This window comes from Diadema antillarum, unplaced genomic scaffold (assembly GCF_040938485.1).
Source record: "Diadema antillarum isolate AM-2024a unplaced genomic scaffold, OU_Dant_1.0 seq00000733_RagTag, whole genome shotgun sequence".
Classification (NCBI taxonomy): domain Eukaryota; kingdom Metazoa; phylum Echinodermata; class Echinoidea; order Diadematoida; family Diadematidae; genus Diadema; species Diadema antillarum.
The window spans coordinates 476,229-489,020 of NW_027271634.1; the positions used below are offsets into that span (position 1 = coordinate 476,229).

The 12,792-nt window shown below is 36.4% G+C and overlaps 1 protein-coding gene across 1 annotated transcript in view; it reads right to left on the reverse strand.

The window, feature by feature from the left end:
- The window catches only part of LOC139738294 (uncharacterized), a 150,763-nt gene that overhangs the window by 14,157 nt on the left and 123,814 nt on the right, over positions 1–12,792 (reverse strand). The window contains exons 19-27 of the mRNA XM_071648935.1: positions 12,217–12,381; positions 11,260–11,396; positions 10,405–10,558; positions 8,732–8,877; positions 8,159–8,365; positions 7,281–7,379; positions 6,660–6,768; positions 4,980–5,018; positions 95–262 (exon numbers count right to left, since the gene is read on the reverse strand). Coding sequence (XP_071505036.1) covers positions 95–262; positions 4,980–5,018; positions 6,660–6,768; positions 7,281–7,379; positions 8,159–8,365; positions 8,732–8,877; positions 10,405–10,558; positions 11,260–11,396; positions 12,217–12,381 — 1,224 coding nt within the window. The remainder of the gene's footprint in view (positions 1–94; positions 263–4,979; positions 5,019–6,659; positions 6,769–7,280; positions 7,380–8,158; positions 8,366–8,731; positions 8,878–10,404; positions 10,559–11,259; positions 11,397–12,216; positions 12,382–12,792) is intronic.

Here is a 12,792-nt window from a genome sequence, read left to right on the forward strand (position 1 = left end):
TTTTTACAGTACATTACATAACATAAACAAACAGACAGACAAAAAATTGAACAACACATAAATAAAAAAGGTTTAGATAACTTCACTGCCTCACCTGTGTTTTCCACATTATAGACCCATCTGATGACATACGTGTCACCCTCGTGGAACTGGCCGAAGCTCTCCTCGGGTACCACGCTGTGTTCGTACTCTAGAACGTGCCACACCAGGACGGAAAGTGTGTTTATTTTCTGACCCTTCCTATCAACCTTGCTGAAGAACGCTGCATGAGGGGATCGAAAAGGGAAAAATATGAACATCCACAAATACATAACAAAAGAATGAACTCCAAACATTATTCTATACTTTAAAGGAAACTTCTACAGAGTGGGCAACAACATGCAAAAACGTCATTGTGACATAAAACTATTTATCAATTTATTTTCTTTCACATTCTAAGAAGCGTTATTCAATAAAAAAAAGAAAGATACATACGTAATCAGATTTTTTTTCTCATAGTTATTCTTTGTCAATTTCATATAGACACCTACACTGTATTTTAATACACATTGTATGTTTTTGCATTAAACCTGGACTAAAAAAAAAGGAAGGAAAAATAGCAATATCATAATAAAATGGTCAAAGGTCATCTAGACCTTGTTTGATTTCAGTATTATACTTGTGATCAATACAGACAAGTCAAAACTTTTGTGAATAGCTTCTTATGGTTACTTGCCATTGGTCAAGATACTTGTTAAATTTGAAATAGGACAATTCAAACAACTGCCATGTATTCAAGACTTCTTATCAAAATTTGTCAATGTTGCAGATGGTTCAATAGTAACCATGTATTTTGGTTACATAAGAATGAATCAGGATTAACTGACCTATTATATTTAGATGACATGAATGATTGCATGTCCTTACTTCATTATTCCAATGTACTGACATTGTAGATGCAGTTATTGTGGACGTGACATGAATTCATGACATGTTGGTAAATGTAAAATCTTTACAGTCAAGCAGAGATATTTTCATTCATTTCACTAGAAAGCAACGCAAAAATGAAAGGAAATAATAAGAGCAGATGACAATAAAAGCAACCGAAATCAACTTTTCAAAAAGAAAAAAACATTGCAACAATTGTGCTTTTAATAATGAAGAGCATGAAACATTGATTCTACAGCTTAATCCAAAACCCCGGAACAACCCCACATCTCTAGAAAGAAATAACAGGAAGTTGTCAAAATAAACAAGTTTCAGACGAGAAAACAAACAACAGTGTACAGCTTCCACCATACAAAAAGGAAAGAACATTCTGCTACATCCCGGACTAAAGGGGTGCTCACTCCTTTGGTAAGAAAAGAGGGCAAAAATCAGCTACATATACTACGGGAATCACTCAAAGTGGGCATACACTTGTATTTTCGATAGGGCACACACAAGGCTGCTCTCACAATCTACTCCTAACAATTCCGTACAATGGTACACATCACTTTGTTTGGGAGTTTCTCACAAAGATAATATTCATGCACACTGCTCTAAGACTGCAGAGCTGGTACTTGTATATACCACAAGAGAATAAATCCAACCTGCACATATCATTTTTTTTTAACTTCTTTCAAATGCATCTTCCACAATCCACTTACAATATTTTTTACGACAATGTCTAATAAACAGCTTCATAGATTGAGATTATATAAGAATATGACACATTCATAATCAGATTAAATAGAAACAATACAGAGGACAGAGAAGGCATTAATTCTTAGCATGCCACATCCACATTTTTATGCAATCTGCTTAAAATTTTGTCTATCATAAGTACTGATCCTATTTGTTATATTCTTGATGTCTACATTTTATATAATTATTCATTTGCTTGTAGAGAAGGCTTTTGCTAAAGTCATGAACTGTTTGTTATTTATTCCCAGTCTTCATAAGCTGGTGCTGAACATACAGTATGTCCCCCCCCCCCCCCCAAAAAAAAAAAAAAAAAAAAAAAAAAATACAATCGAATATTCGCATTGATAGCTTCCAATATGATTAAACTGTTTGAATGCTACTTCAGGGTCTAAAAATATAACATCTTACCTACATTTTGCAGAAAACCCCATTCCATTTGATTAAGTGGTCACAGAGAAATGTGGATTGTTGTAAAGCATGTCATGGGTCTTATTCTTCCAAGTTTAGCACTTAGATGCTCTTGGAACTATACATATCAATGTGTGAACACAATGGACAGAACTTGGAGGGAAAGGATTCCTGACATGCTCTACAAAAATCCTCATTTCTCTTTGACCACTGAAGCAAATCGGATGGGGTTTTCTGTAAGATGTGGGTAACAAGTTATTGTTTCTTACCCTGAAATTTTGTTTGGATTGATTCACAATTTTTCAAAGTTATCGTTGTGGAGGGTCCCATTGTAATTCTTTTTCTTTTTTTGGTGGGGGTGGGGGGGGGGGGGGGGGGACATACGGTACAGTGTATAACACCTTGCCAATACTATAGTAGCTGGGAAACTAAATGGGCACACTAACCCTTTCTGTGCCAGGGACTTTGGACAGTGTGTACAATGCTATACGATTTTCAGTGCCATTTGGCACTCAAAACACATAGAGAGTTAAAGTGCTAATTCTTATATGGCTTTGAAACACACACACACGGTAAATGCAATATATTACACAATCGTAATTATGCAACATTGATATTTGTGGACGTGCAGTGTTTCGACAGTTAATATCACTATCGAGCTAATCTAAAGAGAAAGTTAGTGAGAACCACTTCTTTTCTCAAAATATATACACTCCTTTTGAAACATACATACTGTGAATAGTGAAGAAATTAAAAAAAAAACTTTTTCAACTATCATCCCTGCAGCATATCCCCAGTAGGCCTATGCCTTGAAACTCTGATGACCATACAACTCCCCTTTGTGAAAACGTGAATTTACCAGAAATATTTTATAGTCTTTTTATGGATGAATTGAGTGAGTGAGTGAATCAAGCAGCCAGATAAGATACTGTATGTGAATGATTGGACATTTCATCCATAGAAAAAAAAAATTCTTATGATCTGATCTACAGTGTAATGATGAATTTTGTGAGAAATATATTCAGATAAAAATTCACATAGTTGTGATGCTCAGTTAAGAAACATTCATAGTTCTGAAACATGCCTTTTGTAGAGATGCAATGCAAATGTACAGATAGGCCCTTGCACTGACATTTCTGGGCATTGCTGTGTAATATATGACAGCACACACTCAGTACAGCCATATGCCTACTTAAAGGGCAGATTAGTACGGTAAACAGATTAAAATAGTTGCCCCTACATACTAGTGTGTACATTCGTAAACATGGACATACATCGACCAGCTGAGAGGCAAAAGGGCATAAACTACACTGTATGTATTGTGCAGTGTTTTATGATGCCTTTCCTCAACTATTAGAAAATGCACTGTTTGCTGTAAGGAGCATGTATTTCTTGTGTGTGTATCAAGAAAATATAATTATTTATCTTTTATGATGACACATTCTTTTGAATAGTTTGCGAAAACATGCACAGTAAATTATGGAGGATACACGGTTGCATTATTTTCATATTTCAGCCTCAGGCATGTAAAAGATTGTGCTCTTTGGACATCAAAGAATGGTAATCTTTTTTCATGCCATTCTTGGCGGACACTTTAATATGAAGTAAATCAAATTTTGTGTACAATGTATATCCCACTTGTGAGTTGCAAATCAGTAGGCACCTATCATATTTCTGCCATTTACGGAACAAGAAAAGGAGGTTGGGGTTGGTCTTTTATTTTGAATGAGGTGTCCTATAAAATTCTTTTAGATAGTCAGTGCAGTTGGTATTTAATAGTCATTATGGTCTGGTTCACAAAAAGATAAAGGAGCAATCATTGTACCAATGAGAATGTGTATATGGTAGGGCAACTGACTTTGCCAGGATAAATCACACAGAAGCCAATCACTGGCTGGTGAAAAGGTATTTCTTGGGGTTACCATGGAAACATGATTGCTAAGATTGCAACATTGTTGTGCAGACAGATGATAGAGAAGAGAGAGACGTGTAGTTATGCTAATTATGCGGTTTACAGTAACGGTAACCGAGACACAAAGTGAATGTTAGATACATTACTCGAACAAATTAGTTAGTGGTTTAAAGAACGGACAAACATGACTTCTAAAAAATGATTAGCTTGGCAGGGCCGAGCAATTTGTTCAAATCCATGAAACTTTCATACGACGAGGAAAATTGTTTCAGATGGCATCAAGTTGTTATACCAAAGCTGAGTTGATGCTACATGGTGAATTATATCTGAAGGCCACAGTCTATCATTAACTTTCAAAGTGTGGAAAACAGAGAGTGAAGCACAGCTACTTTTTAGCAAGAATTTCCTCTCATTACAAAGACAGGAAAGCAATAAGAGAGGATTATTCTGCTTGGATTGCAAACGGTCAAACCTTTTTTTTTTTTTTTTTTTTTTTTAGTATCAGATTCATCTCACAAATCCATCCCATTTCATTTTTGTACAAAAACTAGAATTACATTCCCTTATCAGGTAAAGAATATCAACTCAAGCGCCAATGCCTTGAATCATTCTCACACTTTTGTAAAGCAAGAAATTTTCACAGCACGAAATTTCCGCGAATTGGAGCTGATGGATCTTTTGCAGCTTGAAATTTGTTCATATTGCCACTGGCATTAAATGCATATATAGTGTAGACAAGAACTTTTGCATGCGTTTTGAACTTTGTGAATCTTAGCTCTCGCAAAATTCACAAAATTACAAAGCACACAAAAATTTCTGCTTTTACAGTATGCACCAATAGAACTTCCATGGATTTGAACATGCCATTTTGCCTGCCAAGGAAATCAATTCTGCACCATTAATGTTTGTGAAGTTTGCCACGTGAACGAGATATTAGAGCACGGAAAGGATTGAGATGCGAGTGTGATGAAAAGAAAAATTAGTGTACAGTCACCTGGTATATCCCTTTCAATATCATAAGATGCGTCCAGTCCTGATGAGGGTTATGTTTCCGCGAGCCACACGTTGGTTAACATACATACGTTCACACACAATACATTCAGTTTGTGTTTAGAAGGGGGGGTCACAAGTTGTATGTTTGGTGGCATTTTTTGTTTTTTTGTGCCGCATACAACATGCACAAAAATTAAGATGATGAGAACACGAAGAAGAAATTGATGGAGGAGAAAAGAATGATGGAAAGAAAGAGAATTATTAGTAGAAATCTTAAAGAAGGCTTTAAACACCAATGCTAGATTCACTGTTGCCCAATCCAAGAATGTCAAACTTTCTTTTCACAAGTTAAATGTTAATTGACATTGCAGCTTTGCCACTTTTTGTGAATGCATAAAGTTGTGAAAAACCAAGAATCAAATTATTAAAAGACTCCAGGTCTTACATCGTAATTTTGAAACCGCTTGTTCACTGTTTTCCTCTGAAATTGACAGAAGACCACAACAATCAAAACTGTTCCCTACAGATCTGTGCACAACCCCTCTTTTAAGATATTCCAAATTCTATCATGACAGATAACACACTACTACGAGTATGAGTGCAGACTCTTTGGGTCCTGATTCCTGAAATTCTATGTAAATAGTTTTCATACCCTTTCAATCTTTCTTTCTTGCCGTAACCACCAAAGACCAAAAAACTGGATTTGATAGGCACCAAGCAGGGTATGTTTTCCTTTGCTTTAACTACAAACAAAGGAGTTATGGATGAACCCCCTTTCTCTCTTTTTAAAAGATTTTGTCTCTTATTAAATATTCCTTCATTAGATTACTAATGCTTTAGTAAACTTCATCAAGCAATTGGCTGATAAAAAACATAAAAGAATGTAAGTCTGCATGGTACATAGAAATGGCTCAAGTAAACAGCTACACTCAAATCACAATCACAGGTGAAATTTGGTCCATTCAAACTTTTTAAAAGATCACATAAATGAATCACACCTGTGTGATTGTTACAGGACTACAATTGTATGTAACAGTGAACAATAAATGTAGCACAATAACTGTCCATATCCGATGCAAAAGTTAGGCATAGATTAGCAAACTCACTGAAAAACAAAATCCTATGTAAAACATATGTACATCCATGCCACATCACTGAACCGTGTAACAACATTTTTCTTTTCTCTGGTGTGGCTACTATGTCAACTGGTCTTAGAAAAAAAAAATCAATTGTTTCAGTGAAAAATAAAGAATCAACTGTTTACTTTAACAAGCAAAACCTGTTACAACAATCCTTGCAAATTTCAAAGGATGTCACAAAGCATGTTTTCATATTATGTAAGACCGTGCATTGCAACCAACAAAAAGTCGCCAGATTTTACTTCAGGTCAAACAATTAAACAGAAGAAATACTTCAGCTCTTAGATGATGTTGCATTCTGACAAAGTAACAAAATCTATTGAACACAAAAATGCACATGACACTCAGGGTTACTTTTGCCGTATTAGGTGTTGCAAAACCATTTTCTTTTTTCTTTCATTTTCTTATGTTTCCAGGCATTCTGTTTCAGGGATAATTACATTCATTTGCTTCAAAAAAACACACGCATTCTTCTTCTTTTTTCACTTCAAACAACATCAATAATCAGTTACATGCAATACTAATGAAATTTCTCAACTTACCATCTCCCCTGCCAAGGTTGGTGCCTTCAAGTATGAGGTGCGGCTTTTCCTTGCTCGGTTGGATCATCAGCTTTGCATCAAACGGAACAAGCTCGGGGGCTTGCTCGTTCTACACAAGACAGAAGTCACAGATACCAGAATGACACACACATCATGGCAATAAACCCTTCTCATGTTTCAAAATTAGAAAGACAGCTGGACTGCGAATACCAAAAGGTGTGCATTCTTCAAAAATCACGGAAGCTTGTGCACAGATTTCTGGAAGATCAAGATATTCATGCTACACCTTACTATTATGTATGTACATTGTATACCACAAAGATCCTCTCCTTTTTTCTATCTTCATGAAAAAAAAAACACACACAGGGAAAATTGAATGGTTTATTTCCTTAATCCTCACTGTACTGTATATTTCAATACTAAATCTTTAACATGCATTAAAGCAAAATTTACTAGAGCATAGTGGGGGAAATCATGCTCTGCTACATAGATTTAATAACTGGCATGTTATCTTTGCTTGACTTTTCAAGCAGTCAAAAAGGTGCCTCAAAGCTGGGTTTTATCCTCTACATCCTAATCAAATCAATCTTTTCTTCTCCCAGTGCTAATAATGTCTTATACCTTTTGCTGCTCATCTTGTTCATTCTTTGAGGCCACAGTTTCCCTTGGCCAGTCAATGAACTTGTGCCTGAAGAGTACCGTCTCCATGTGCTGGGTTGCCTAGGTAACGGAAGACACACAAAATCCATGTTCTCATCTTCATCTTTGTATTGGGGGGGGGGGGTGGAGGAGATGGGAATTTGTGCCAATCTTGTATTACTAAACCTTATGTATTTGGTATTCACAATTCCTCAAGCTAAGCTAATTTGGCAATATGAAATAGAGAGTTTGCACACCAACTTTAATAAATCACTAGCTGAAGTGAAAATTACATTTTTCATTTTTTTTTTCAGAGTCCACTGACCTTTGACCATTATCAATACATGAAAATTATTGTCTATACATTTCTACCCTTCCTACCACATCATATAACCACTGGACATTCCTAGACAAAGTTAGAACTGAGAAATGCCACTTGACCTTTGACCTGAGAGATTTTCCTAAAAATCTTCTCAGTACATCAACAACCTTCAAAGCATTCCTGAGCCAGGTACCAAGTAAATGCATATAAGACGGTGAACTTTGAAACATAATGCTTCCGGCACCCTTCTGGATATACCTTTACATAGGCATAAATATATTTTTAGTGCAGAAAATTAATGCTGTTATGACTATGCAACAGCAGGAACAGATACTTACACACTCTCCACAGAAATTATCTTGTAGGTTCATATTTCTTTGCACAGTATATCACATAATGATATGTTTTCTATTAAAAATACTAAATATGTATTATTGAAATATACTTCATAACCTCATTCAATGATCACCAAAATTAAAGAGATCTGAATGGCAACACAACTGAATTCTCTACTCTGCTACATTCATGTAGGTTTTACCTTTCCAACTAATGTCCACTCAGGTCTTTCGTTGCCAGCCATAGTCTTTGTGTCGTGAGGCAGGATTGGGTTGACATCATACTCTGAGTAGTCATAGCCCCGTTCCCATAGCAACTGGGCCAGCTGGGCTGCAGCTTTCCTCTTCTTCTTTGAGGCTGACTTGCCCCTCCAGACATAGATCTCACTCCCAAAGTCAAAGACAAACACCTGGCCAAGAAAAAAACATCATGAAAGACTTTAAATGAGTTCAATTTCTAAGCAACACATCTCCTGGTATTTTGTTGTTGTTGTTGTCTTCTCATACAGCAATGGATGTCCCAAATTTAATTTGTGTAAGCTCCTCACTTCTTCCTAGCATAACAAAATATCTTATGTGTGGGACTGTGTTGTTTCACCTTGCTGAGTTTGTTCAGGGAGGTGGGCTTCCCACCTCCCTGGTTTGTTCCATCCACTTTGCCCAAAGTTTGGATGGAATGAACATTTAACACTGATAATACAGCTTCACTGCTAAGAATATGGACAAACGGAGATCAAAACAAGGAAGAATATGGCATAAGGAGTAAAGTGTGTTACCTCATTAGTATCCAGCATGTTGTATTTGCCCGGCGATGCCCAATACGTTTCATACGGTTCTAGTGAGTCGCCAACAACCTTGTAGACCATGTTTGTCTCTGTGATGTAGATCTCGTGGAGTTCATCTTCATCGGGTTTTCCGACATCTGCATTGAAATAGATTCACACCAGTATTCTCAAACAATGCCGGAGAAGGAAATAGCATGGAATATGGATTCATTCACTACAGATGTTGTTTGCTGCATGTTTACAGTAGAAATTTCCCTGAATTAGAAGAATCTCCATTTCCTTTAACATATTTAACATCATCCTTGGCTGCTTAGCAATCTGCTCAAGGAACAGTGTGGTTGAACAATGATAATTAGAGGTACATCTTTTTAAGAATTCACCTTGTCTCTGGAAACTGATCAAAAATATTCAAAACTTCCAAAATAATCTCTATAGGAACCCCCCCCCCAATAAAAAAAAAGAGAGAAAAAAAAACCACCAAGCAACTACCAGTATGTATCTTATTTCATTATAAGCCATAAAGAAGAATAAACTTGAAGTCCTCTCATGCTAACTATTTCATTGCAAGATCCTAATCACATCTTGCATCATATCATTCTGAAATTCTTGTGGCACAAAGACTTAATTAGTTGGACAGAAAAAAGAGAAGAGAACTTACTATTAGTTGACTATGTTAAAATGTACAAGTACCATAAACACTGACAATTGAAGAGTTCCTTGAAATACATGAACATACATTGTACATTGTACATGCTAACATTCCAAAAATAGGAATAACTGGGAGAAAATAGTTACAAGTATGATTTTTTCACCAATCTCTCATCAAATTGACAACAGAAAACATAAAACAGAACATTTAAGGTTAAATGGAGCTTCTTCTTTCCTAAGAAATATCTGTAGGAATGTTCATATCACGAGAAAACAGTTAGCAGGTACATGTATGCAACAATATGTGACCCGCTACAACAAAAGGATCCTAAAGTCGCTGACGGCTGAGCCGAGAAAATTGAGTTTGAATTCACATCATCAAAATTGGTCAAAACAATCTGATTTCTGTTTTTTGCATAATTTTGTAGTCTAATATTTTGTCCATCATCTGCCGAAATTTCGAAGCTAAATGATCAATGGAAAGGCAAGAAATCAGTGTTTGTCTGGGTCATGATTTTCCGACTTTCAATGCAAGAGTAACGTGTCCGAAGATTTGGATTTAGTGCCGCAGCTAGACTCCGCCCCTAGCAACAAGGGAGTGATCTTATTGGTCAGTGCGTGGCATCCTGATTACCGATTGGTCGTACATGGACCGCTGGCGCTAAGCTTGAGTGAACATGGCGGGGGTCACTAAGAGCATGCCTTCTATTGTCAAGCAGTGATAACTGTCTCGCTTCCCCTTGACCATGATAGCGTCGGAAGGACAACTTTGAAGGCGTTTTTCTCAAAACTGTGATTTCCTCAACCACTTGACATGGGCTGATAAAATCATCGATATCTCCGCAAACAAGTATTTTTATGAGTTGTACTATGTATGAAATGAAAGTAAAAGAGTATGGGAATAATGTCATGCCATTTTCAAAAAATTGTCCTCCCCGACTTTCGGATCCTTTTGTTGTAGCGGGTCACATACAGATCTCAATCGAAAAGAAAGAAAGAAAGAAACAAGAATGTACCTCTGTACTTTGCCTCCCCTCCTAGATATTCAGCAAACTTTTGCCACAACCTGGCATGGGATGTCTTCTGCTTGGATTCCAGGATCTCTATGACTGTCGGCGCTTTGCAGCCCAGGTCTCGTTTTTGCTGTATGTGTTGTGCAATCTCCGATGCCTGTAGTGCATCGGTGTAATCAGAGGAAAGAAAAAGGATGCAGCTGTCTTCAAGAAGCGTCTTTTTTCACATTTCCTCACTGTCTATCACAATCAGACAGAAAGTTGAACAGCTGGAAATTTTGTTCCATTAGTTGTTGCATGACAACTTAAATAGATATCATGATTTTAAGTTTGTATTTGCAATCACTTTCAAAAAACTTGTACTGTTTGATTCATCAGATTTTATTACTGTGTTTTACTAAAAATCAGCTTGAACGCAAAGGGGCATTTCACATGAACCCTTTTACAGTGCTTTGTGTATGCACCCTGACATGCTTTCTTCGCCTGTTGGTAGAAGTGTCTGGAAACTAGTTGCCAATGAATAAATATTGCCTAATCATCCTCATCCCAATTATGTCACAATTATCTTCTTGTTGGACTGAGGCACATTGCTACATACACTGGAGTGGGCTTGCTCCTAAAATCTACCACTACAACATCAAGTCTAGATAGACTACTGAATGCTAATGAAAAAGCCTGGCAGATTACTCAATTAGAAGTGTCTTGGCACTCAAAGAGCTAAGTTGGCAAGCTCCAAAATGTCCATCTACACCTAAGGAAATTGTCTCATCCAGCTAATCTCATCTCTTCATCATTCCCTTGCCTCCCACGAAACCCCCGGAAGTGGGACATCCTCCTTATTCCTCCTGACATGCCTACCTTGGACTTCTCGATGACATTGGCGTACTCCCCGATCCAGAGGTAGATCTCGTTGGGCATCACCAGGATGAAGCAGTCTCCGCTGTTGAGGGATGTGACTTTTGGCTCCACAAGCCTGACCTGCACAAATCGTCGACCTGTGGATCATGCATGAATTATTCATACACCATTCAGCCAAAGGTAAGGTCACATGTCATTTTTCATTCTTCATCTTCTTCTTCTTCTTGTTATCATTATCATTATTATTATTATTATTAGTATTATTATTATTATTATTATTATTATTATTATTATTACAGTAGTTATTATTATTATTATTATTCTCATTATTATTATTATTATTATTATTATTATTATTATTATTATTATTATTATTATCATCATTATTATTACATGTATTATCATTAATATTATCATTATTATCATTATTATCATCATCATCATCATCATCATTATTATTATTATTATTATTATTATTTCTTCACAAGCATTATCTTTTATTTTTAATTCTTTTTAAAACTGTGATCTCATCAAATCACAAAAACCTGGGTATGAAATGCAACACACTGTAATGGAGTCAAGTATGTGAATGAAGATATGATATTTCTTAGGTTTTTAATTCATCAAAGTGTGACTACCAAGTGGCATTGCTTATAAAAAGCTGCTACTTTTTTACAATCTTTTCTCAATATTCTGTATTTTTACATGCATAACATGGTCTCTTTGATACCCAGCCGGCATTTCATTGTGAAGTTCACTTATGATGTCTTACTCTCTAAAAAGAGAAAAAAATAATACTACTTCCAAATACTTTTGTGGACTTAAACCCTAAACCTTCGTTTGCAAGTTCTCCTGACTGATATTCGCCAAACACTGTGTACACTATTGAACATCAAAATCTACAGGGGTTCATTATACTAATAAATTAGAAAGTATGAAGACATTCAACTAACTGACCTTTGACCTGAATGAGCATAAGGTCCTTGTAAGGTAGCAGCTCAGAGAGGGTGCCTCCCATATCCCTCACGTCCTTGACCGTGGTCAATTTGGTCTTGCCCTGAGCGATGTCCTCTTTGCTGGCCAGGCCGGCTCGTGCCGTCCTACTCGCCTTTTCCTTTTGTGCTGCAAGCGAGGAGGGGTAACACAGAAGTTAATGGTCCATTTATCACTGCAACTGAGATATTGTTTCACTGGTGTCTTGCACATAGACTCACGCTGAAAATTGTTTTTGCCTAATAAAGCTGAATATATATCACCTTCACTCAAATTAACCTTTGTGCAGTCTTCTGCTTGGCCTCTACCTTTCAGAATAAAAAAACATACTGATATAATTCTCCTTTTGTAATCCTTTAAAAAAAACCTCCCCATTTTCCTTCCCCTCTCAATTTGAATGTGTACAGAGAATGAGAGAAATAAAGATAGACAGATAAACAAATAGAAAGATAGAGAGATGTATGGGTAGATAGATACTGTAGATAGGTAGGTAGATAGAGAGGTATATAGATAGATAGGTAGATAAATAGATAGATAAAT